Consider the following 26,924-nt stretch of genomic DNA (forward strand, 5'->3'; position numbering starts at 1 on the left):
AGCAGCACTGTTTACAATAGCCAAGACATGGAAGCTACCTAAATGTCCATCAACAGATGAATGGATAAAGAAGATACATATATATGTATACACATATACATACAATGGAATACTACTCAGCCATAAAAAAGAATGAAATCATGCCATTTGCAGCAACATGGATGGACCTAGAGATTATCATACTAAGTGAAGTAAGTCAGTAAGAGAAAGACAAATACCATATGATATCACTTATATGTGGAATCTAAAAAAAATGATACAACTGAACTTATTTATAAAACAGAAATAGACTCACTAACACAGAAAACAAACTTATGGTTACCAAAGGGGAAAGGGTGATGGAGGGATAAATTTAGGGATTTAGGATTAACAAAGACACACTACTGTATATAAAATAAACAACAAGGACCTACCTATAATGGAAACGAATCTGAAAAAGAATATATATATGTATATGTATAACTGAATCACTTTACTGTCTACCTGAAACACTGTAAATCAACTATCCTTCAATAAAAAAAGAAATAACTTATGTCTTCTTTGATATTATTAGCATATCCAACAGAAATGAACAGAGCCCAAGCCAGAGCTTTGGGGACAAGAATACACAGCAGCCTGCCATGGTTTGTAGGTAACAGAATGACAGCCTAGTGGTCAGAAACTCAAACTGTGAAGCCATATAAAAAGGGCTTGTACCCCAGTTCTGGTACCTACAATAGGGCCTTGGACAAGGTACTACATCTTCTTTAGGCTTAACCATCCTCCTGAACAAAATGGAGATGAAAATGGTCCATACCTTAATACCTAACCTGTAGCATCATCATCAAGTGAGCAACATTTGTTGAGTCTAGTAGAACATAAAATGAAAATAGCTAGACATCTCTCATGAGACTTTACAGTGTTGACATCCATCACTTCATAGATAATAGAAAACAAAGTACAGACGCCAAGGCTAGCTTGCCTTCCTTCAGCTTCTAGATAGAATCTGAGCATCCCAAGTCAGTGTCTTTTACCAAGACCACCAAGTATCTCTTCCTCTCTACCTCAGCTTTGATTTTGATAATATTTTAAGCAGAGCCCACAGGATAAAGAACCATCAAGCAAACAGAGTATGAGAGCTAGGGTGGGGCCGGGGGGGAAGTGGGCTTCAAAGACCGAGCCAAGGTCCCGCAGCTCACTGATGGCAGTGCAGGAAGTGGAACCCATGCACCCTACGTCTGTTTCCTTCCACCACTTTTCTCTTAGTCTTCTTGCCCCTGAATCTTGAAATTATTGATTTTAGTAACACTGAATTTACTTGCGTTGCAGATTTCATGGTGTCATGGGATATACGATAAGCAAGGAGCTTAAAGATCTTGATTCAAGTCTCAGCTCTGCCATGGACTAACTGTGTTGTCTTTGACAAGTCAGCTTTCTTATTTGAGGCTCAACATTCACATCTATCTAATGGGAATAATAATATCTGCACTTCTTGCCTTTCTAGGATTGTTACAAGGTTTAATGAGATGTGTATAAAAGCACATTATAAACTGCACTATGCTATGCAAATGAAAGTTATTTTTTAAAGAGACTGCCTCCAAATTTCCCTGTACCTCCTCATTCTGTGTTTTGAGTTTTTCAGGGTCCCTTTCTCATACCTCAGCCTTCATTCCTTCAGGGTGCTAAGTCTCAGTAATAACCCTTTAAGCCTATTATTTGACTAATAATTTAGTGTGGGAGGGAAACAAAACAGCCTTATTTTTATAATTATACCAATATTTGAGAAACATAGGATTACTTAGAAGACCATTACATCAAGCACTTTGCAGCACTATTTCTTTTTGCAATGCTCTCAAATGTTTAAGAGCCATGTAAAAATTAGGTAAGACAGACATTTGACAATTACCCCTGATGTGGGCCTGAGTCATCAGGCATAGTCATTGCTACCCCCTCAAAATTTCCAGGTGAAAATCAAATTATCTTAGCGAATACTGGACACTATAATTATGATGATGTATGGCTTGATGTGCCCCTGTGTTTTTCTGTTGTGTTGGGGAAAAAAAGTGTTTGACAGACCCAAGTTTAAGTTCATGGGTTCACCATTCACTGTCTGTGTGGCCTTGGGCAAAGAACTTATTATCTCAAAACAATGTTACTGGTTTTGTTTGAAAAAAGAAAAAAAATGAGGTCAGTAATGGCTGTCCGGTGGGTGATTTAGGGTTATTGATTATGGTATTTGTTTTAATTTGTATTTTGGTTTCATGAGACAGAGACCACACACGTAACCCAACAAAGAGCTCTATTATAAAGACATGCGTGAAGTATCAAAGGAACTCTTGGATATTTGAGGGCAGGAGGCATGTGGGGCTGGGTTTCACCACATGTAGAGACTGAACCCTTCCATCCTTGATAACTCAGCAGTGAGGTTTGTATAACTCACCCTGGTATATAGCCTGTTAGGTTGGCTCTGTGACCCAGCTCAGTTCTATTTTTTTGACATCCTTTCTGGTACTAAGTTTTTCTCTTGATGCATGTTTCCCAACTCATAGTTTTTGAGAGAGCATCCAGTTCTTGGGCCAGCTCATTTATTTTATACTGAATGGGCTCCTGCTTAGATTATGAATGGCCACTCCTCCAACATTGGGTCCACCACTGGGGCAATCAGCGGGCAAAGAGATAAGAAGTCATAAACATGGTCCCTTGGATGTGCCCCTTCGTCAAGGGCAGTGGGTGAAGTTCCCTTAAAGACGGAGTAGGGCGTCATCTGTGAGGGCTCAGTTTCTAGACTTGGCTTGGATTCGGATCCTGACTTTGACAGTTTCTAAAGATGAGACCTTACATAAGTAACTTAATCCTGTTGAGTCTAAGTTTCCTCATCTAAAAAATGGATATGATAGTTCACACCTCGTAGGAGTGTCATTGAGTCTTAAATAACAAAAGGGAAGTGTTTAGCACAGTTTCTGCCAGGAATTGAACCCTCAGTAAATGCTGGATAGGTCCATAGCAGGAGGAGGCGTGTGGGCAGGCACCATGAAACAGGTCTGATGCGTCACATAAGGGTCCTTCATTAACAACTGGTCACCTCCTCTGTGTGTTGAGATGAACAACACGGACCCATCCCCTGTCCCCTGGGATACACCTCCTTCATGTTCCTGTCCTCAAGTTGGTTGGTATTCTCCATGATCCTGACAGAATCACTGCATGCCTCACTGACAAAATGGGATGCTACAGGATTTTATAAGGTCTGTCTTAGCCCTTCTCGCTGGAATCAAGTAGCTGGCTCCCCGTTTACAATCACTGGGCCCACTTTACGCTGGATGGAGATTGAAGGACGCCTTATTGAGCAGCGTAACAGGCGTCTAGGACGAAGCCTTCTCCAGGGGGCTGGAACATTTATAGCACTGTCAAGTCATTTCTTCTGGCATTTTTCCATCAGGGTCTTGGGAAATCCTAAGTTTTCACACAGAGGATATAACACAGTGCGCTGAAATATGCGTGAAATGAGATGAAGTGTTTGATTTGGGATGTAGAAATTCCTTTTATTGTTATACAGCGATGCTTCATTTATTTGATTGTGTCGGAAAATGGGCTATTTCACAGAAGTGAAGCTTATAGATACCTGAAGTTTTCCCACTTCAGCTCTGAAACTATTTTTAACTCTTGTTTAATGGGAATCTTCCTAAAATGTATCTCACACGTCAGCCTTCTTCTTAACAGAAGATGCAGATATTATTATTGAATACTTACTATGTACTTGGCACCATTCTTAATGCTTAACTCTTATTAACAACCCTGTGGCATGGGTGCTACCATAGCCCCCATTTCACAGGTAAGGAAATTGAGGCTTAGAGAGGTTGAGTAACTGACCCAAGGTTACCAGGGAGAAGTCATGGAATTGAGATTTGTGCCCAGATCTCCCCGAGCTCTTAAAAAACTGGCCACATTATTGGAGAACATTTTGGTTAATAAATGACCCTAAGAACTGTTAACCACCAAAGCAGGACCTCTGGAAGTCTACACATACATTTCAGGAATGTGTTCATGACTCTGAGCATCCCTTGGCTGCTTTTTAAAAGGAGCTAAGGGACTTCCCTGGTGGCACAGTGGTTAAGAATCCACCTGCCAATGCAGGGGAAACAGGTTCGAGCCCTGGTCCGGGAAGATCCCACATGCCGCGGAGCAACTAAGCCCGCGAGCCACAACTACTGAAGCCTGCACGCCTAGAGCCTGTGCTCTGCAACAAGAGAAGCCACCGCAATGAGAAGCCCGTGCAAGACGATGAAGAATAGCCCCTGCTCCCCGCAAGTAGAGAAAGCCCACACACAGCAAGGAAGACCCAACGCAGCCAAAAATAAATAAATTAATTAAAAAAAAAAAAGGAGTTAGTACTCAAACTGGCAGCACATTTTTTTGGATATTCATGAATATTCCTTCATTCAGTGGATGTTGCTTGAGTCCCTACTGTGTTGCTGTGGGCATAATGTATGCCAGGTATTCTGGAAGCAAAGAAATATGAGGCATGTAGCTGCCTTCAGAAAAGGCACATGTTAGAGATACTTCAATGGGGCAATATGTGAATCTTGCCTCATTTGTGTCCAGAAAAACCTAGAGAAAGGGATGACTCTTGAACCCATCTTTCAAGGAAGTCACCCTCCTTGCCCTTATCCATTCCTTATGGGTGAGACTGATGAGTAGAGACCAGGGGATGTAGGCAGAGTTAGATGCTTCCTTGGCTCCAAAGAGGCCAAGGAAGAAATGGGCCATCTGTGTTTAAGAAAGAGTTCGTCTCTTACTTGAAAAAGAAGCTGTGGCTGGACGCTAATGGGCCTTGGGCCAGACCGAGGAGTTTGGTTTCTATAACCCGTGTCTTTCTTAGATGGCAGCTTATGAAAACAGGCAGTACGTTAGAACCGCAGCTGGTGGGAAAAAATACATGTTGAGTGAGATATGTGTTCCCACTTGATTAGTTCATGGGTGTTAAATGCAATTCCCAATTGTAGCTCTTTAAAAATCCAACAGTTCGGAGCATTGGTAGCATCATTAGAATCAAGTGTGTGGTTTTCCAAGGCAATGACTTTGATATATTTTAATGATAACTTTATTTAAAAAGTAATATGTTTGTAGAAAATACCTAATGACTTCTCTCAGGCAGAGATAACTAAAGTTTTTGAAATGAACCCTCCAGTCTTCCCATACCCGTTGGCCCATCACGTTGACCTATCTTCTTGGCGTCACCCTCCTGCAGCTGGACCCAATGTGGTCTCTTAATGGCTCATAGTCACCATTATGGGTACCGTTTATGGCTCGGCGCTCATGTAAGTCGATGGGATGGTTGAGGTGTGACGGCTGTTTTGAGACCTTTTAGGTTAGGTCTTTTTCTCTTTGTTTCTCATAGAATGGCGGATGGCCATTGTGTCTGGCTGCTTTCCATGTGTCTTCTTATAACCTCTGCCTAGTATATTTTTTACCCTTGATTAACTGCTAGAACAGCTAATGACCAGGCTGGTTAATACATACTTTTAAAATAAGAGTAAGGAGGCTCTGAGTGGGAGCAAAGGGACTCTCTTTTGAATTAGAGCGTGAACTCTGCAATTGCCATCTGAAGGGCCGGGAAAGCATTAGTTGTCTAGAAAGATCATTGCTTTACTTTATTGGTGACATCTAGCTAAGTAACATTACTATTAGGCATGTTTCGTCAGAAAATTTAAAAAGAAAGGAGAGAGGTATTGGGGAGCGGGGGGAGGGAGGGAATGGGAAGGAAAGAAAAGTCAAGCCAGTGCTTTCTTTCGGATCTCATTGTGAATTTCTTTTTTCATGTTTGCTGTTCACAGTGGTTTAAACTTCATTGACTTGATGGTGCGACAAGGGAATATCGACAACCCTCCCAAGACGCCCCTGGTGCCAGGATTTGAATGTTCTGGGATTGTTGAAGCTCTGGGGGACAGCGTTAAAGGATTCGAGGTAATGTTTTGACTTCTGACTGAAAGGATGATATCTATCTGGAATCCATTAAGATAATAAAAGAGTATGCAAAATATGTTTGAAATAATCTATAACGTGTCTTATTGTTATTGTCTCATTATTTGGGTTTATTAACAGTGGTTATAAATGAGAGGACTTTCCAAATGTCTCATGCGTTTCTCATGTACCGTCTTGTTGCTCCTGGCAACAGTCTGGTGAAGGGGCCAGGGGAAACCTTAGCATCCCCTTTATTCGTTTTATTTTATAGTGTTATTAATAAGATTAAAATTAATACAGCTATGAATTTGGCCTTGGATTAACTAAGTGTACATCCCTCCTCTCTCTATCCGTGGCTCTCATTTCCCCATCACTTCGGGCTCAAAAGTCAATTACAAAACGCAAAAGTTGGGAAGAAGTAGCCTCTGTATTTTATAATTGGGTTCCTTTAAATATCTACTTAGCTGATGCATCTAAGTGATCATTTATAAATCGTTATTTCAGACACTGGGAAAGTGGCATTTTTGGATGAAGATTTTAAAGCCAAAGGGGAGGGGTAACTGACAATGAGACAGAATTGGCTATGGGTTGGCGGCTTGGGGAGTAGGGCAGGGGATAAAAAGGGTTATTATATTATTCTGACTACTTTTGTACATGTTCAAAATTACCCATAATAAAAATTTTTTAATCGCTGAAAAGATGTATGACCCTTCCTACCATTATCATGCAAATCAAGTAGGATCTTGTCTATAAAAACTGAAAAACTATGGGCAAAAAAAAAACTATGGCACAAAATTGCGGTAGTTTGGAGCAAGAAAAAACAGTGGAAATCAGCCATAAGAGCTCTCGCTCGACTTTAAATGCTTCCCATGGAGAGATGCAGGGACCTCACATTTGAGAATCTACCATAACTAGAAACATGGGGAAGTTACTGCTTTTCAGCCTGCAAGGTAAATACTGTTATTACCCCCTTAGAGATGACGTTCAGAAGGGTTCAGTAATTTCCATGAGGTCAGAAAGATAATAAGTAGCAGCTGAAGCTGGACGCAAATCACCAGAGCCTTTTTACTCTTCCTACAATCCCACGCTCTTTACCCCTGCTCCCCACCTGCAACTGTTGCGATAGTTAAGACAGGAAGAAAAATCCTATGGAAGGCGAGCCAGGATGCCCTTGGAATTGATTTTGAGCCTGTTGCTCAGCTCTCAGTGCCTCGGAGCCTCAAGATACTTTGAAAAGATCAATACGCTCCCGATTCATTACGATGAACGTCTGGAAATCTCATCCTGCTCATCCGCCTTTTCGTCGGTGGTTTCCAGATAACATGGCAGAAAAACGCTGAAAGAGAAGTAAATGCGCTTTTTCTTTTCTTTCCTGTGACTTTACATTTTCTGTCCCCAGGTGAGCAATCTAACCTCACCCGGCAGCACCCGTCTCTCCCTGAAAGTGCTGCACGTAAGCACTATGGTCTGCTCTTCGCTCCTCCACGTGGTCCCAAAGGAAAAGATCCTACCGTTCGCGCTATTCATCTTGAGCGTTGGATAAATAACCCATCATTTTAGACTGTAACAGCAGATAAGGATGTTGTTGGCCTTAGTTTCGAGGGAGGAATCACTGTGCTTGATTGTATGGATTGTTTCCCTTATATGTGATCTTTCTTCTGCTAGTTAGCCCTGACTTGCTGTTGTCAAACCGATCCATCACCCCCTCCACCCTCCTCCAGGGTGCACTTTCAGCTGCACAAACAAATAAAAGTAGCCACCTACAGCTTTCCAGTCAGGGTGTGATTTGGGAGAAAACCAATACTAATAGGCCCTCTATAATTTTGACTTAAAATTTTCAATCATGTTGGAGATGGAATTCCACACAGCAACACACTGAATAGCTCTCTTGGCTTGATGGATTGCAAGGGAGCCTTGAAAAGTTGTTGCCAGAGGCTCAGCAGTAAAGGAATAATTTGGGCTCAGTCGCCCAGGACTAATTTCGTTTTTTTAAACAGAATCAAGTAATGAGGTGAATCGGATGTTTAAAAAAAAAAAAAAGGTTCCCCACCGCTGGACTCTGAGACGGGGGCTGCAGATCTGACGGCTGATCCTCTTTTTGTCATCCTGACAGTGAAACAAGAAGTCTGGAGCAGTCAGCCCTGCTGGGCTGGCTATGACCATCACTGTCAAGGTGGTCTGTGACGGCACGACCATCACTGTCAAGGTGGCTGAAACACTCTTGTCATACACTCTGTTGACACCGGAGGCCATCAGCTACTCTGTGGTGTTACGGATCTTTGGGCTTGCATGATTCTGTGCAGAACAGGATGCCAGTGTTGGACCCTAGAGACCCTCTGGTCCACGCTAGGGCATCTGAGATGATATTCCTGACATCATCATTTGGCTTTTAACGCTTCCAGAGACTGGGACACTCACTGCCAATGAGACAGCCTCTCCTATCCATCAGTTTCTTCATTAGGCAGCTGTTCCTCTGCTTCATGAAACTCAGTGGGTCGATATTTAGCTTTTGATCATTCAGCTGTGAATTCCATGAGATCAGGAACCAATCTGTTCTTTTTAAGAATTAGCATTAATTGTTCTTTCCTCGTTTTACATGCACCATGCCAAGTGGATTGTATGCATATTATGTCATTTAATCTTCATAAGGACCTGTTCCTAATATTATACCCATTTAAAAGCTGAGAAAACTGAGATTTAAAGAGTTAGACTAATATTCCCAGACTTGGTAGGTTCCCCTGTTGTACACCCTTATATAACTTTATGTCTCCTTTGTAGCACTTAGTTGTAATGAATTAACTATTTGTATCTGGAGTCAGACTACCTAGATTCACATCCCAGTACAGCTACTCTTTGGCTACATGACTTTGGGCATGTGCTTTAATCTCTCTTTGCCTCAGTTTAAATGTCTGTAAAACCTATGATCATTCATCTGTAATATGGGGCTGTAACAAAACCCATCTCATAGGAGGCTTTTGTTGTTGTTTCTGAGCAGGGGTGAAAGAGAAATCCTAAACTAGAAAGAAAATAAAACAGTAGAGTCCATCATAAAAATATATATACACTAAAACACACATATATGAAAGCTGTTAATTTACTGAGAAATCACTATGACCACAGCAATTTGAATATTGCATTTAAAAGTTATAGTATAAGCAACTAACATCAAATAGCAGAATGGTTCAATTGAACTAGCACTTGGCAGCTCATGTAAGCTATCAGTGATAGTTTACTTTGTATTTCCCTTTAATAATGATATGCTATGAAAAAAACTTAGCATATGATTATAACCACTTTAAAGGGAAGACTGCTTTTTTTCTTTTTTTTCGAATGGTGTCTGGCTATGTAAACCACTGACAAAAAGAACACAGTATTCAGCCCTGCCTCATCTAATCATGAGGTAAAGCATGTGACAGCCTTAGGACAATGTCTGCCGTACAATGCGTGTGCAATAAACGTTAGTTGTTATTCCTCACACCCGATGGCATTCTCCTATTTCACTCTAAGCCTGGTTGCTCTTGTTCAATCTCCTGCACTTAGATTTACATGGCTCCTCTGATGGACCACGTTTCACATCCGATGTAATCGGTAATCCACTGATGCAAATACCACAGTGAACTAACCTGGCAGGGAATCTATATGGGGTGGGAGAGAATAGCCGAGAGTAGATTTGACTCCTAGCCCCTTTGACCTTCCCAGTTCCCAAACAGGGAGATCAGATGAGAGGCTTAATCAGTAATATGACCTTCCCACACTAACATTCCACGGCATGTGACGTGATGCACGTTGTATCGATATATTTATGCTCCAGAAGGGGGGTAGAGTCCCTGGCTTCCATGGCCCCTGGGAAGCTGGCACAGATGGATTTCAAGAGCATCCACAGGGACTTCCCTGGCGGTCCAGTGGTTAAGAATCCACCTTCCAAGGCAGGGGACACCGGTTCGATCCCTGGTCGGGGAACTAAGATCCCACATGCCACGGGGCAACTAAGCCCACGTGCGGCAACTACTGAGCCTGTGCACTCTGGAGCCCACTCGCCACAACTAGAAGAGAGAAGGCTGCGTGCCACAACTAGAGAGAAGGCCATGCGCCACAATGAAGAGCTCGCGTGCTGCAATGAGAGATCCTGCCTGCCGCAACTAAGACTCGACACAGCCAATAAATAAATAAATAAATAAATAAATAAATAAATAAATAAATAATTGGAAAAAATGGTTTCTCATTTTAAAAAAAAAAGCGTCCACAAATGCCTTGAAAGGCAGGTGAGGTGAGGGTGTGCATATTTGAGGGTTTTGGGTTTCTTTTTTTTCTGGGAAGGACTCTATAGTTTTCATCAGATTCTTAAGAATATTTGAGAAATCTCTCAGAAAAGATTAAGAAACCTCCACTAACTCTGTGCTTCCCTATTCCCAGATCGGGGACCGTGTCATGGCGTTTGTCAATTACAATGCCTGGGCAGAGGTGGTCTGCACACCAGTGGAATTCGTCTACAAGGTCCCAGATGACATGAGCTTCTCCGAGGCTGCTGCATTCCCTGTGAACTTTGTCACAGCCTACATGATGCTCTTTGAAGTTGCCAACCTCCGAGAAGGGATGTCTGTGCTCGTACACTCTGCTGGCGGCGGCGTGGTAAGTGGGCTGCTTGTGAGTCCTCCTCCCCAAGGTCAGAATGGAGGAAGTGGAGTGACACCCAGTTGATGATGAGATTCCTGTGTGAGCTGTGCCCATTCGTAGGGATGATCGCTATGGTTCTGGTGAAGCTCATACGGATGGTGGAATTCGTACAGATGATTGCGTTGTGGGGTAGGATAAGCCTCAGAAATGGTTTCCCTGGAGTTTGGAAAGGTCTGCAAGATGGCGTGTTAGGACTCAGTGTGTCTCAGAGATGGATTCTGTAGAGAAGCACTCTCATTCTTGGTATCTCAGTGAGCTGTTATGTTAATCACTGTGAGACGCTTCATAAGTCGTGTACTACTAACACTATCTGAAACACCAAAATGGCGGATGATTTACTTTTTCAATAAGTTGCCACGAATTCATGATACTTCCCATAGAAATGGCATCCTTATTCATTTGTGTTCTGATATATTTTCTTGAGTGGGAGAGAGGTAGACAGAGATTGTCCTAGCACAATAGGAATTACACTTTAACCCAAGTCTACCCATGAGAGTGGTTGCCTATGTGAATGTCATCTGTAAGGTGTGTTTTTGACAAGGGGGGAAATAATGGAAACTAAAATCGCTGCTCTGGAGCTAAGGGATGGCAGAGATTTCTTCCATGGTTTGGATGGGTCTCAGTACCAGTCACTCCATATGTATTGCACACCTGCCCCATGGCAAGTGTTGTGTTCCCATCATGGTCTACTGGGGTTGGAGGAGAACTCTTTGAGAGTAGGAGACATTACTCATTAATTCAACCATTATGTATCGAATACATACTATGTCTTGGACTTTATGGGGATAGAGATTAAAAAGAGAAGGTCCAGATACACCATCCAGTATCTGGTGTGAGAGGTTCTTGGTGTTGGGGATTCTGTGGTTTGATGAACTCAGATATGAACTCTTAGGTTAGGTGTATCTTGAAGATGTTTTCACTGGAGGTTCTACTAACATTGATTTTTTTTTTTTATCTTGGCTTTCTACAACTACCAAAACCCTACATAGTGTAAAGCACATTTCTGGTTTTCCTTTCCAAGAAGACAAGCTCACATACAAAAATGTGAAGGCAAAGACGTGAAACTTTAGGAATGCTTTAAGAGGAGTCTCGTCAATCACTTTAGCAAATTTGCCAATGTCTTTTGACCATGAGTAAAGATACGATAAAAGTTAAAATATCCCTCGGAAAAGAAATCGATTTTGGTGCCAGTGAATCTATTAACAGCAAGCAAGCCATTTAGAATGCTGGCATTTAGGAGCTCGGTGTGCTCAGCATACAAAACGTGAGAGGCCTGTTTTCATGTTATCGACGTAAGCGCCAGGCTTTACAACGGGGCTGGACTCAGTTCTGCTGGGAGTCCATGTTGAAACATTGGCACTGATGACGTTTCGTTTCATGTTTTGATTGTTTTTGTTTGTTTGAGTTTGTTCTTGGAACCAAGAGAAATGCATCAGGGACATGGGTCTCACAAAAGAGAAAAAAAGTCTTGGAAAATAACAAAAGTTCTTATCATGCCTTGTTCTAAGCTCACAGACACTACAACAGTAAGAAATAAAATGTGAAACAGATGAAGGAACTGGGTAAAAGGGACAATGAGGGCAGGTAACTAAGTTGGTGCATGTATTGCAGGCTTTGATGTGCTAAAGCTTTGTTGAAGGCTCTTGCTTCCTAACAGTGAGTTGTGCAAAGAGAAAAATGATCAGTCACGTGCACTAATGTTCATTTGATGGAAATAAACCAGTTATTAGGAAAACCATAACCATAACCATAATTAAAGCACTGGGTTTTAAGACTGGGGGAATCTTTCTCTGTGGTTTCTCATAAGAAATGTATGCTGACAAGCAATGAACATCCATCAACAAAACGGTTATAATAAATGCAATTTCTGTGATGCTTTTTCTTATGGTGTGCTTGTAATGTAGTCTAATAGCACCGAAGTAATGCAACATTTAGCAAAAGCAAATACCCTAGGCCAAAAAGGATGTGGTCTGGCTTAATCCATGGACAGTTGAAGGGTGCGGTTGGACTGCCCAGCTCTCAGGTGGGTGGGTCTCCTTAAATAATGTTTTTCCAACCAAGATTTGCTAGGTGCTGTGCAGCACGGAGTTCAAGGTTTCCGTGAGAGGAAAGTTTTTTGGCCAAGTGCATAACCACGTATGTGAATGCTCAAGCAAGCTGAGGTGGAGTTGACACTGTCTTACAAAACCCAACAAGTTCTAAAGGGAGCCCAGACCATTTCACCTCCCCACAGTGGAAAAACCAGCAAGTCGCCCCCGGGCAGAACTAGACTCCTCCCAAGAAGACAACCAGCCACGGCTCTCATGATGGGGGGAGCTCCCTGGGAAGTACTTTTGATGCATTATCTGTGATACCCTGGAGAGGTGTGGAGCTGCTTCTCATCACAGTTGGATAAGTCTGGTACAGTTGCTGTGGTAGGCAGGGTGATTCCCTTCCCCCCCCACACACCCCTCAGACATCTATGTCCTAATCCCTTACATGGCAAAAGGAATTGTGCAGATGTGATTAAGGAAAGGACCTTGAGATGGAGAGACCATCCTGGATTATCCAGGTTGGTCCGATGTACCCACAAGGGTCCTAAAAGATGGAAGAGGGAGGGAGAAGAGTCAGAAAGAGATTGAGAGATGTTATCCTGCTGGCTTTAATGATGGAGGAAGAGACCATAAGCCAAGACATGTGGGCGGTCTCTAGATGCTGAAAGAGATAAGGAAAGGGATTCTCCCTTGGAGCTTCCAGAAGGAACACAGCCCTGCTAAAACCTTGATTTTAGCCGAGTGAAACCCATTTTGGGGAATTCCCTGGCAGTCCAGTGGTTAGGACTCTGCGATTCCACTGCAGGGGGCCTGGATTCGATCCCTGGTCAGGGAACTAAGATTCCACAAGCCACGCAGCGTGGCCAGAAAACAAAAAAACAAAAAAACAAAAAACCATTTTGGACTTCTGATCTCCAGAACTGTAATATAATACATCTGTATATAATATAATATACTGTAATATAATATAATATACTGTAATAACTGTAATATAATACATCTGTAATACAGATTACATTCTTACTTATCCTATTACAGTATAAAACTCTAATAGAATAAATTGGCTTTGTTTATTTGCTTTTAGCCATGGACTCGGTGGTAATTTGTTGCAGCAGCAATAGAAAACGAATACAGCCACTTTCTCTGGGCTGCCTCCCTTCCCAGTGTGGAAAGCCCACAGAGGCCTGAAGAAAACACAAGTAACAAGGAAGAGAACTAGGATTCACACCCTAATCTGGCTGATTCTAAAATTTATTCTCTTTCGACTTGACAACCCAATCATTCATTCCTTCATTTATACATTCATTCAACATATATCTGTTCATCTTCTACCTTAGTGCCAACTACAGACATTTCAAAGAGCCAAAAGACTATGGCCTGGGTACGTGTTTCCTAATTTGATTCTGATGACAAAGAAAGTTCAACCTAATTAGGATAAAGTTTCCTAAACTGAGTTCGTATAAAGTGTGCAGTGTAATGGCACCAAGACTTCTGTCTGATTTTTATCAAAGGCTGTGATGGGAAATGTGCAGATAGGAAGTGAGAAATGCCAGCCTAAACTATAATATGGAAGGAAACTTTAATATATTACAGGAAAATAATTCAATCCAGAGCCAGTCACTTTCTCATTGGAATTGCCCAAGTGTCAATACTGCTCTGTCACATCTCTGAAGACATTGTTGATTTCCTCTGACAGTAGCACGGCCAGATGGTGTAAGACAATAACGCCACTAATGAAATCTTTAGAACCTGGTTGAAGATTCCTTACAATCTCATAAAGGAAAAGTAAGAAAATACGTAAGCAAGTGGGGCTCTTGTCGGGGACTTCCATAGAGGGTTTTGCTGCCAACCCCATTAACAAGCTACCACGACTTTGAGCATCTTAACTGGGGGTGTGCTCCATTTCTGGAGAATAACCTTACTGTTACTGTGTGGATATTTGCATCCATGTCTGACATTTGATGCTTTCCGGGCTTTCAGAGCCCTTTGACCTTTTTCATCACCTCATCTGAACAGAGAGAACAGAGATGGGCCACAGACCTTGGAAAGGAGAGCAGAACTGAACTTTCAGACGGAGTTAAATGGCTACCACTCAATTAGTAAATTCTATTCATTATGGACGGGGCGTTTCCCAGTGTCATTCAAATCACTTCCAAGGAGATACCACAGAGGGAGGGCCAGAATCTACAGGGGCGCATCATGAGCACCCCCCCCCGACCCTATATAAGGGCTCATGCGTTGGGGGTCCTCCCTGAATGGCTTAACCATACATCATTAACCATACACCATTCTAACACAAAACTGGGAAAGCATGGGGTGAGAAGGAATCCTTAGTGTGCTGGAGGAATGGGACATATTGGAGAGTCATTCCATGTCAGCAGAAAAGACACGGCCATCTGCAAAATCACTATAGGAGAACAGTTTGTTGAAAACAGAACCATTGCTGATCATGAACAGCACCAACATCTACCCAGCTACTCAAGTCAGCAACCCCCAAATCATGGTTAAGTCTTCTTCAAGATGCCTCATGTTTGAAATCCTGTGATTCATTCCTGCCACATCATAAAGGCAGTAAAACATTTGTGAATCAAAAGCTGTTGCAAGCCATTTTTTTATGTTCTGGAAAAGTTATTTGCTGAGCTAAGGAGGGCCCCATCACTGAGTTAATCTCAGAAAAAAACTCATTCCTAGGGATCTTGTAAATTTCAGTCTAGTAAGCAATCTTTGGCAGTCTAGCTCATGCTGTCCCACATTCTGAATATTCTTCTGAGTTTTCTGTCTGCATCCAGTGTGCATTATTAATTGAACGTGGCCTCCTTTTCATGGCCCTGGGGCTGTCTCCCCACCCCCCATCATCCCATGGTACAGCTATGCTCAGTCTGTACCCTTCAGCACTCCAAACAGAGGGTGCATGCATGAGATCTCAGAGCTGGAAGGAGACAAAGACACCAAGTTTTGTTGCACACTAGCTGTTGAAAACGTTATTCATCTAGCCCTCATAACAACCCTCCCCGTGGGAGAGTACGTGGCAGTGAAGAGTTCAGATCACGAGCTCTAGAGCCAGACTCCCTGGGCTTAATCCCAGCTCCATCTTCCCAACCCCTCTAAGGCTCTACTTCCTCATTTGTAAAGTGGGGTGACATCAGGGCTAGCCTCAGGTGGCACTTGTGTACTTGGAGCAGTGCTTGCACATGATAAACACCCAGCGAAAATGAGCTATTGTAATTTCCCAGATTCAGAATTTCAGTGTTGTTCCCAAGCCTGCAACGTCCATTAGGAGAAAAGATCAAATGTGAACTTAAACTCCAGGGCCAGGAACTCCCAATCCAGTGCTCTTGAGACTACCCCATAGCAGTGGCCTCGGAATCGTCTGCACCTCCCCTCCTGTCTTCTGCCCGCCCCACCCCGTGCCCTGGACCAGAGAGTCTTCACTATAGCAAGACCTCCTGGTCCCCAGGGGCCTGCAACGCTAGGAAACAGGACCTCTGAAAATTTAAAGAGGACAAAGTGCCTCTGTCATATCCTTCATGAATAATCCAAGAGACGAGGATTAACTGCCTCTCGGCATCAGCAGGAAGGGCTGTGGCCTGGGGACTCCCTGGAATGGTTAAGACCCTTATTCCATAACTGCTCACCCCAGGAAACAGGCCCTCACCCTCCTAAATGTCAAAGATGCTGCAGAGACGTGTCATGGACCAAGGCCCCACCTCCCTGCTTCCAGAAACCGCTGATGCTGGCAGCCAGTGCCTGACTCCTCACAAGTCAGCAATATGCCTTAGGTTAAGAAAAAATATATCTAAAAACATTTCTTCCAAGCTAGGTCTCTGTCCGCAAAAGCCCCACGTGATCTTTATTCTAGTTGCTTTTAACTCCTTTACAGTAAGTCATGACTGAGCCAAAGAAACTATCTTTATTACAAATATTATAAAGGTTAAATTAGGCCTCTGAGACAGGATTCATTCGCTCAATATTGGTTGAACATATGTATCAGCTCATGAGGGAATAAAAACTAAAATAGATGGAGTCCAGTAATTTCCATACACTGTCTGTGAGGTAGATACTATTACATCCCCCTTTTAACAGAGGAAACTGACACACAGAGAGGTTAAGTTACTTGCTTCAGGTCACACAACCATGGAGAGGATGAACTGGCATGTGAACTTGGGTCCCTTTGAATACAGAGCCCATGTTTTTAAGTACTGGGAGGCCATGCTCAGAGAAATCATGCTTCTGCTTAGAATGGAGTGGAATAGATTCCATGCTATGGGTTTTGTTGGTGAGTTTCCTTCCCTAGGAGCTGAGGACAACCTGGGGTTACTCAGGAGAGCTGAGCTATCTTCAGGAGGAGGGGAGCATCTTCTGTTGACAAGACCATCCTTTCAAAGAATCAGGCAGATTTAGTGCTGAAGCTGCCCTTGACGTTAACTATCCAGCTGGAAATAAGCCCTAGGTTGCCATGTCCATGAAGGCGGGGATGGTGCGATCTCTTCATCCCTGTATCCTGAGCACAGAGCCCACTGCCCAGCACACTGGGGTTACCTGATAAATATTTGTAGAGGAAATGGAGGAAGAAAGGGGCCAAAAGGCAGCATTCAAGTTAATTTTGAAGCCAGTATAGAACTTAAGGACCCAGATTCCAAAGTCAGAGCTGATTTTCATCCTAGCTTCTCTATTTTCCAGGTGAGAGACCTTGAACAAGTACTTTAACTTCATTGGATCTTGTTTCTTCATCTGTTAAAAATGGGTATAATACCTATCTCAGTTTTTGTATGGTGTTCTAAAAGAGGATTATGGGGACTTCCCTGGTGGTGCAGTGGTTAAGAATCCACCTGCCAATGCAGGGGACAAGGGTTCGAGCCCTGGTCCGGGAAGATCCCACATGCCGCAGAGCAAATAAGCCCGTGGGCCACAAAACTACTGAGTCTGGGCTCTAAAGCCCGCGAGCCACAACTACTGAGCACGCACGCCTAGAGCCCGTGCTCCGTAACAAGAGAAGCCACCTCAATGAGAAGCCCACGCACCACAATGAAGAGTAGCCCCTGCTCACCGCAACTAGAGTAAGCCTGCGCGCAGCAACAAAGACCCAACGCAGCCAAAAATAAATAAATTAATTAATTTTTTAAAAAAGAGGATTATGGAATGGGCTTTGCAAGCTAGCTGCCATAGAGGAAACTCAAGTGTCAGCTGCTGTTATTACTATTACTATTATCATCATATTATTATCTATCTGGTTAGAAAATATTACTCAGTGCCACTCTGGCACTTATAGCCAGAAGCAAGAGAGCAGCAAATAGGACAGTCAATTGGCGGCTGGTTGTTGGAACTGGGAGCAAGAGGCAGATAAAGCCGATCTCAGCATCCTTTGTTTATCTTCCCTGACAGGAGGCTGCACAATGATCTCATGAATTAGTGGGGTTGTCACATAAGCCCCTTTTCAAACATCACTTCCCTAAAACACCTAAGACATAATTAGACTTCAAGAAGATTTACCTCCGTAGTTCCAGGGCTTGGACATGTGCCAAGAACTCCAAATACACAGACTAGACTTTGCTGAGTTTATACAACCCCAGGGGCCCGCCCGCTTCCCCAGCAACACACCCAAAAGGCCACAGCTGCTTTTCAGAATATTACTGCCCATATTAGGATGAAAAAAAATCAGTTCAGCTGGGAGAGAATGAGATGTGTAGCGAGAAGCAGCCTCGTCTGTTCTCATGGGTACCCACCAGGTATGGGTACCCACCAGCCATGGTCCTGGGTACTCTACCCACCCCGCTGGCCACTGGTCCCTCTGATGGTGTCCATCCTGCAGCTCACAGCTCACTCCACGAGAAACTCAACAGAATCCCCCACTCATCCCCTGCTCTAAATGTGCTTGGGCCCCTCAGTGGTATAACCTGATACACAGATGAACATTCAACCCCACCTTTCCTCACACAACCTGGAGTCCTCCTCCCACCCCGCCCCCCCATTCTTCCCACCCACCCCCACCAAACTTGGTCATGATTCCCCTCCCTCTCCACCCCCAGCCCCTGTCTCTGTCTCTCATCTCTCTCATCTCTCTTTGCTTGGCTCTCTTTCTATCTCTTTGTCTATCTTTCTGCCTGTTTCTCTGTCTGTATCTCTATCTCTTGCTCCTTTCTTTCTCCTCCTCTGTACCTTTCTGTCTCTGTTCTTCTCTCTCTCTTCCTTCTCTCCTTCCTCCCTTGCTTTTATCTTTTTTCTCTTTCCTTCTGTCTTTCCTTCTTCCTTCCTTCCTTTCTCTCCCCCCCCTTCGCCCTCCCTTCCTTCCTTCCATCCTCCCTCCTTCCTTTCTTCCTTCCCTCCCCCCCTCCCTCCCTCCCTCCCTCCCTCTCTTTCTTTCTTCATCTATCTAGTAGCAGCCGTGAGGATAACGGCGTTAGTCTCTGGGTATATAAGAATGAGCAACATAGGCCTGATCCCACCATCCTGAAGCCTGCAGTCTTGTGAATATAATACATATTTACCAGGGACACATGAATCATCGATGACAGTGGTGACAGGTACTAAGGGAGGAGGAGATGGTGCTGAGACTGTAGCACATGGGACCTAAGCACCTGGTCTAGGGAATCAGAGATGACTGTACTAGGAACTAAACTTAGAACTGGTATTTCAGGATGAGGAGGAGCTGAGGGGGTGAAAGAGTGAAGGGAGGAGGGGAAGGAGGCTATGAGAATGGGCAATAATGCGGAAGCCGGGTACATTCAAGAAACTGACCAGAGTGTGGCAAGAGAGGAGAAGAATAGAGGAAAAAGGGGCAGTGAGGGACTGGGAGATGGAGAACCACACAGCAGCCATGCTGACAATTTTATCCTTATCCTTATCCTAAAAGCCACGCGGAGTCAGAAGAGGGTTCTGAGCAGAGATTTAACTCATGGTTGACATTTTTATAAGATCCTGTGTTGCTGAAGGGTGCATAGATTGGAGCAGGTCAGTGTGGAAGCTGGGTGACTGAGGGATGGCTGTGTTCCAGAGTGTCCTTCAACTTCTCTCATTAGAGCAATTACAGTCCTGGATGCCTGAATGCCAGATATTCAGGCATCCAGGACTCTATCCTTTGGTCTGACAGCATCACAGTGCAACCCTGGATAAGCCCTTTCCCATCTTGTGCCTTAGGTTTTTCTGTAAAATAAGGTAGACCAGATGTTTCTTCTGTAAAATGAGATAGAGTCAATATCTCTTCAGTAAAATGAGAGAGACCCAATGGTGTCTAAGGCCCTGCCCACCTTCCTTGGTGATCCTGTGCTTTCTTGAGATGCTGCCAGTCTTTATCTCCTAGATGAAAACCTCCTTACCTATCACTCTCCTCACCAGCACCAACTCTCCCCACCATTCGCCCCCACCATGATCCCCTTCTTTAAATTTTTAGAGTCAGAGAGATAGTTAACCGTTGTTAAGCATTCAGTCTTTGGAACAGAATTCCTGAGTTTGAATCCTGATTTCTCTGGCTTATTACTCAGCTGTGCTTTCGTTTCCTCATGTATAATATAGTTATTATACTTATCTCATAGTATTAGGAGGCTTGAATGAATCAATATGTGTAAAACATTTAAACAGTGCCTGAACCTAGTAAGTACTCAAAAAATGTTACCGAATAAGACTAGCGGATGCTGCGATGTGCCATCTAGTACGCCCTTCAGGACTGAGGTTCTCATCTCCCCGAGACGGCAGGAGCATCGGCTACTGATGACTCATGGCTGTACCCCCCCCAGTGACAGTCCTCCGCGGAAGGGAGCTGCGTGCTCAAGGTTTTCTGCCCCTTGCTGGGGCAGCCCCCATCTAATCACTGTTGGACGCACGGCTACAGAAGCCCAGTCCCCTTGCCTCAGTAGAGAGAGCTCTGAAGGGCTAGCCCATCTTTGGAGCTCCTTATGGGACTGATTATTAGAGCATCTCTTGCAGCTGCACCACAGCTCTACTTCTCTCTCTGCCCAGTTCTGCTTCCCTCACTGCTTTGCAGATGCTGTTCCTGAGAGTACTTCCCAATAAACATTCCGCGTGCAGGTCTCCACTCAAGAGTCCTTTTCCAGAGAACCTGGCCTATGACAATTATTGTGATGACCATTATGATTATCGTCATCATATCTGTAGCCCATGCAAACCTGCTTGCCTACCTGGTCCATTGGTCGAATTTCCAATGACGGCCGTCATTTAGACCTTGCTTCCCAGCCCTATGCTTAGTTCTGGAAGCTTATCTTCTCTTTTCTGAGAATCATTCCTGTTGTCTAGAACTCTGCTGAGTGCCCAGAAGAAGCTACTTAGTGCTAATGGGTTGAATAAGTGTGTGGACAAGGGAGCTGGTGAATACTTGCTTTTTCCTAAACCATTTGGGCTCCACTTGATATTAATAAACCCAGGATATATGCCAGACAAAACATCAGAATAACTTCACAATATGGCCCTGAGCTGGGTAAACTGGGCCCTGGGCTTTAGTCTCCTATGGTGGGGTTTGCTTTCAGTATCAAGAAGAGAGAAATAAAGCTATTCTGGGCTCAGCTTAAAGAAGAGAAGCTCAAATAAAAGATGAAAGGTGTATTTCTCTTTATTTGGACAAGCTACTAAACCCTCAGGACCTTGGTTTCTTCATCTTCATAATGAGGATGAAAGTGTTGATATGAATAGTCAGTGAGTTAATTCATATGGAACTGTGGTTTTTCTTGGGTCCTACCCCAGACCTACTATGGAATCAGAAACTCTGGGATGGAAGCCAACAATCTGTGTTTTAACAAGTCCACCAGGAGACTCCAATGCATGGTCAAGTTTGAGAAGCAGTGAGGCAGAGATCTTCCAACAGAGCCTGACACTCAGAAGAAGTTCACTAGGAATTAGATATCATTGTCATTTGTGTGGTAGTGCTTTGTAATGGGTAATGCACATGAAATGTCATGCATTAAAGAATGTATTAGTATTCATTTCAATCTTCTGTGTTAGTATACGTTAGTTTAGGTTTATTAGGGCAGAGAGGCTTAGATTCCTTGAAATCCGAGCTTCAGAAATTTACTGGATGATCTTAACCAAGGTGCTTCATCTAAGTCTCAATTTCCTTGTGTATAAAATTCACATCGTAGCGAATGCTTTGTTAATGGTTTGAGTTAATGGTTAACTTTTAAATCCACATAGCGCACTCCAGGTTTGCGATTGCTCCAGGTTTGAGATTGCTCCTCCTAAGCTTGCTGTGTAGATAACGAGATAACAGAATCCTTAACACAATGCCAGCTCCAAGTGACAGCGCAGTAAATGGTGCCGGTGATCCTGTGCAAATCATGCCCTACCTCAGAGAGAAGAAGTTATGGAATAATTATCCTGTACGCATGTTTGTGTTTGCTAATAAAAGCAGATGTGCAACCCAGCTTACTGTATGAGGAGGAGGGAGGTCCTCATAAAATGGTACCCATCTGTGTCACACGGGAATGAATGGTTATTTTCAAAATCTCACAGCTGTGAACTCTTCCACTTTTGAGCTTTTCTCATGCCCAGCTTCTCGGGCTGCGTGCCCAGCTGGTGGAAGGGCTGACTTCTTGATAGAGGAGGAAGTTTGTGGTCCGAGAATGTCAGGAACACACTTTAGTGTAAAAGGACAAGAAAAACAACCCACAAGGAGTCCTTGGACACTAAGGATGCTATTTATCCTCCTTGGTTTCATTGCTTACTTTGTGTCCATAAAATCTGTCTGGCATTCATATCCTGTTCCTCCACCTGGAGCAGGCATTCAGTTTTGTGTGCGTCAGAAAACATACAGACGGGAGGTTCTGACCAAATACACAGCCACTTAGGAAGGAATATGTCTACTCATGTGGTTAGGTTAGGTTAGCACTCTGGCCTTGGTAGACGGGGGTTCAAATCCTGGCCCTGCTATTTGCTGATTGTATAACCTGGGGCACATTTCTTAACTTTTCCAAGTCTCATTTTTCTCATTTGTAAAATGAGAAAACTCATTTAATGTATACGAGTAGTCAACACAGCACATGGCACCCACTCCGCTATTTTTAATTGTACTACCGGCAATGATGTTAGACCGTCCAGCATGGATTTAAGGAGACAGACATTCGAATTACATAGGCACTCTTGTTTTTGCACTTTTTTTCTGCCCTGTCCATCCTCAGGTTAAACTGCGTTTACGATAACTTCAGTCTCAAACCTGGAGTGAGCTACATGGATTTAAAAGTTAACCATTAACTCAAAGCCCTCCTGCATGACAATGACACACTTCCCTGAGCACTTCTAAATGCTCATATGTAGCTCTGACGTCAGTCGGCGGCGCCCCTTTTATCCCCTCCTTGCGGATCCACTGCACGTGACAGACTGTCACCCCCACCAACGGTGGTGGTCTTGGGGGCAGTGGAGGGACACACGGCTGCCCCCTGTTCTCTCTGATAAATGTCTGGGCCACGCTCAGGCTGTGTCAGGTGTACAGGGATGCCATGAATGTCAGAGAGCTGACAGAAGGTTCCATCGGGCCGTCAGCCTGTCTCTTGAACACCCTGCTTTTTAGAGCTGGGGCTTCATTGTTCTGACAAGAAGATGACTTGCTTGGTGACTGGAAGAGCCTGGAGGCTGCTTCCTTGGGAGGTAACAGTCTTGGGCTCAGCCTAGGGTTGGGATGTGCTGTCAAAATAAGAGTCCCAAGTAATTCAAGGACAAGTCTGGACTCCACTTTTTTGGAAAGCAGTAGTGGTACCCAAGACTGTCCATCGGGGGACGCTATCAAGGGCTTTCAAAATCAGGCTGGTCACTCTTTTCCAAGGGGAGACTTTGAAAACTCTTCCTGGGGCTGAATAAACCTGAGGGTCTGTTGACATAGAGCAAGATATACAGATGCCCATTCTGTGGAGACAAAGATGCATAAGGGCAGTTCTTGCCTGGGGAAGACTCCTCACTCTCTGGAGGAGACAGATAAGCAACTGCATACGTGAACTAGAGTTTGGAGTCTGCACTAATAAAAGCAATGGAAGCATTTGGGAGAAAGAGGGGTTAATTCTTTATGGGGGAGGGATGATATGTCAGCAGAATTCTTACGGACAAATCGGAGTTTTCCAGGTTGCCAGGAAACACGGCACAAAAGCCCAAGGGAAGCATGGAGTTGCAAGTACTGGGTAGGTAATGACAAGTGAGGAAGGAAGACAGGGTTCCATCATGTGGTCCCTGATCCGCCTGTGTGTGATGCTGGCTTCACGAGACTCTTCCCCTTTCCGTCCTCTCGGCGCAACTATTTGAATTTTATTCATAACTCTTTGAACAGATAAAACTGATGGATGAATGAGGTCTAAGATAATACCTAGCAGCAATTTTTTAAAAATTTAATTGTAAAATTCCAATTTTTCAAATTTTGTGCAATATATATATATATATATGGATTTAAGCATGGGAATGTATGTGTTGCTTAATTTTTTAAAAACATGGTGCCAAGTACCTTGCTCTCTCATTATTTTACATGTGCTTACAACAACTCCGTGTAGTATATACCATTATCATCAACCTATTTTGAGATTCAGGACATGGAGGCTTGTGGAAGTGAAGCTCATAATCCAAAGCCACGTGGTTGGCAAAGATGGAGACAGAATTCACGCCCAGATGGGTCTTTCTCAAAGCCCGTGTTTTAAAGCATGAAGGCAGGTCAGGAAACGAGGAAGGAGACAGCGGGAGACATCTGCTCAGGGTTTCTGCCCACTCAGCTATTTTTGGAACACTGATGCGACCTTGCTACAAGCTGTCTTTTTCAACGGTGTATGGGGTCACACTGGCCGCTGAGAAGCCAGCTGGGCAGTGGAAGGGCAGCAGTGAAGCCTGTGGTGCGGTGGCGGGCAGGGGAGGTGATGGTGCTATGCACCCAGCCAGCTTAGACGGGTGGGTACGCTCCTCCCCCTTCTCCGGAGCCGTACCACAAGGTCAATCCCAGTAGGGTTGCCAGATTTAGCAAAATACAGATTTTATCTGGCAATCCTTCCTTCCCAGGGGCCCCCGAGCTCTCCCACAAAAAGTTCTAAACCTTTCAGGGAACTAATTACACTAGTGAGGCTGAACTCCTGGATTTGAGATGATTAAGAGATGCATCTAGGCAGGAATGCATTAAGGAGGGCAAATATTTTAAGCCCCAAGAGAAGTGACTGAAAGGAGCCCTGTTCTCTAGAGCCCATGCCCGTGATGAGAAAGTGGCTACGTGCTCAGTGCCAAGACTGGGACTCCCCTTCCCAGGGCCAAGCAGAGGGCAGCTTTACCGCCACTAACCACCCCCCCCGCCCCCCCCACCCCCCCCACCATGCTGCTCAGGGCTCTTCCCCAGCCCCGCAGCCCCAGGGCAAGGGAGGAGACAGGAGAGGAGACTTCCTCTGCCAGAAAGGACATGAGGCAGGTGGGGGACCCTATTCCTTCACCCAACAGACCTTTATTGAGCACGTACTATGTGCCAGGCAGCATGCTAGATGTCTAGAATACAGTGGCAAATAAGGGAGATAGGCACATAGCCAAAGATCAAACAAATATATGCACGTATAGACATATTATATATATATACACACATAGACATACATATACATATATAGGTATATGCATATCTATTACACAATATATACGTGGAAAGGATCAAGATGCTATCATAGAGAATAAACAGGGAGGAAGACACACTGCAGACTGAATCATCAAAGATGACCTCACCGAGTGGGTAACATTTAAGCAGAAACAAGGTGGTAATTATGTGAAAAGCAAGAAAGAAGTCCATTGCAGGCGTTAGGAAACAGCGAACACCCGAGGCAGGAATTGCTGATGGTGTTAACTCATTGGAAGAGGATTATTCTTGTCTAATCAGAGTTGCCTCGCTGAGATCTAACCTGCTGCCCACTAGACTTTGCGGCAGACGCCCCTGCTGCCCAGCTATACCCACCCCTCCATCCCCGAGGTCAGTGCATGGTCCCAGTTCCTGCCAGCAGGTCCCTGCAGCTCTCTGCCTGAGGTCATTTTTTCTGGTTTGCAACTTAGCCCTTGCTTGGGGCAAGGCGGAAGTGTCTGGGAGTTAACGCCCCCAGAAGCATCCGCAACAAGTGAGTGATAGGACTTGGGGGGATAAATACCTGAGCTTCCTCCCCCTAGGTGGGGGAATCATCAGCTGTGTTCTACATGGTTTCTCAGAAGGTCCCCGCTAGAGATGCGCTCCAGCTGGTCACTGCGGTGAGCCGTTTCCTTCCTCTCCTGACTTAACTACCATACTCCTTCATCTTACTTCCTGGGGTCAATTTCCAAATAAACCATATGCACACAACTCTTTATCCGAGGGTGTACTGTGGGGGAAGCCCAAACCTTCTGAACAAGTTATTCATGATCAGCCAAAGATGAACTCAAGCATCCCTCCCCATCGTTTCCTGCCCACCCACCACTTCATCTCCAGCCATGCCCATCTGTCCATCTTCCCCTTGCAACCACGCACGTTTCAACCCCACAGCCTTTGCTAGCTCCTCTTATTTCTCCTCCTGGAAAATTCCTATTCATCATTTAAATGTCACTTCCCTTTGGAAGCCTTTCTTGCCCTTTCATCTCTACACCCTCAACATTGTGAATATTTCCTAACCATTCAAAATAATGATGTTAAAGAATGGTTCACAATTCTATTACTGATAATGCCTTCACCAGACTGCATTCATCCATTCATCCATCCATCCAACCATCCACCCATCACCCACCTCCATATGCCAGACACTAGCATGGTACAATTGTCCTCGGGTCTTCCTGTCTAGCTCTTGAGGTCAGAGTGGGTCTTAGGCATCTCTCTGCTTCTAGCACATAGCACAGGGTCCATGTGGAGTGGGTGCTTGACAATTGTTTGATCAAATTAAATTGATGAACTTCACCTGTTCCAGGCAGACAGCATCTGTGCAATGATAATGAGGTTCTTAATTACACAGAGAAGGGTACATTTATTAAGTATGTGGAATTAACAAATGAGTATGTTATCAAATTTGAACCACACATAGACACCATTTCATTACTTAAGATACCTTGTAAGCTATTAAGTCAGGAACCACGTTTGATTTCCCAATACCAAAATGTATTCTTCAAAGCAAAAACGACCATCGGCAGGCTCTACTTTATCAGTCTGTGGACCACAAAGTCTGGAATTCCTGCTTTGCCTCCCAGATCTTCTCTTTAGAACTATACTAAGCTGTTTGACCTTATAATTTATACTGGTAAGGTTGCCATATAAAATACAGGATGTAACCCTACCTACTGGCAATGTCTTCTAAAGAAATAATCAAGGAGATAGTCAAACAGGTG

The 26,924-nt window shown here is 44.0% G+C and overlaps 1 protein-coding gene and 1 non-coding gene across 2 annotated transcripts in view; one reads left to right on the forward strand and one right to left on the reverse strand.

Moving 5' to 3' along the window:
• Nucleotides 1–26,924, forward strand: part of VAT1L (vesicle amine transport 1 like) — a 152,776-nt gene that overhangs the window by 22,139 nt on the left and 103,713 nt on the right. Inside the window, exons 2-3 of the mRNA XM_036834815.1 lie at nucleotides 5,811–5,940; nucleotides 10,351–10,566. Coding sequence (XP_036690710.1) covers nucleotides 5,811–5,940; nucleotides 10,351–10,566 — 346 coding nt within the window. The remainder of the gene's footprint in view (nucleotides 1–5,810; nucleotides 5,941–10,350; nucleotides 10,567–26,924) is intronic.
• Nucleotides 9,170–9,321, reverse strand: LOC118886022. Its single transcript, XR_005017650.1, has one exon. It is a non-coding gene; the product is annotated as a small nucleolar RNA SNORA15 (small nucleolar RNA).

Source organism: Balaenoptera musculus, chromosome 19, assembly GCF_009873245.2.
Source record: "Balaenoptera musculus isolate JJ_BM4_2016_0621 chromosome 19, mBalMus1.pri.v3, whole genome shotgun sequence".
In the NCBI taxonomy this organism is placed as follows: domain Eukaryota; kingdom Metazoa; phylum Chordata; class Mammalia; order Artiodactyla; family Balaenopteridae; genus Balaenoptera; species Balaenoptera musculus.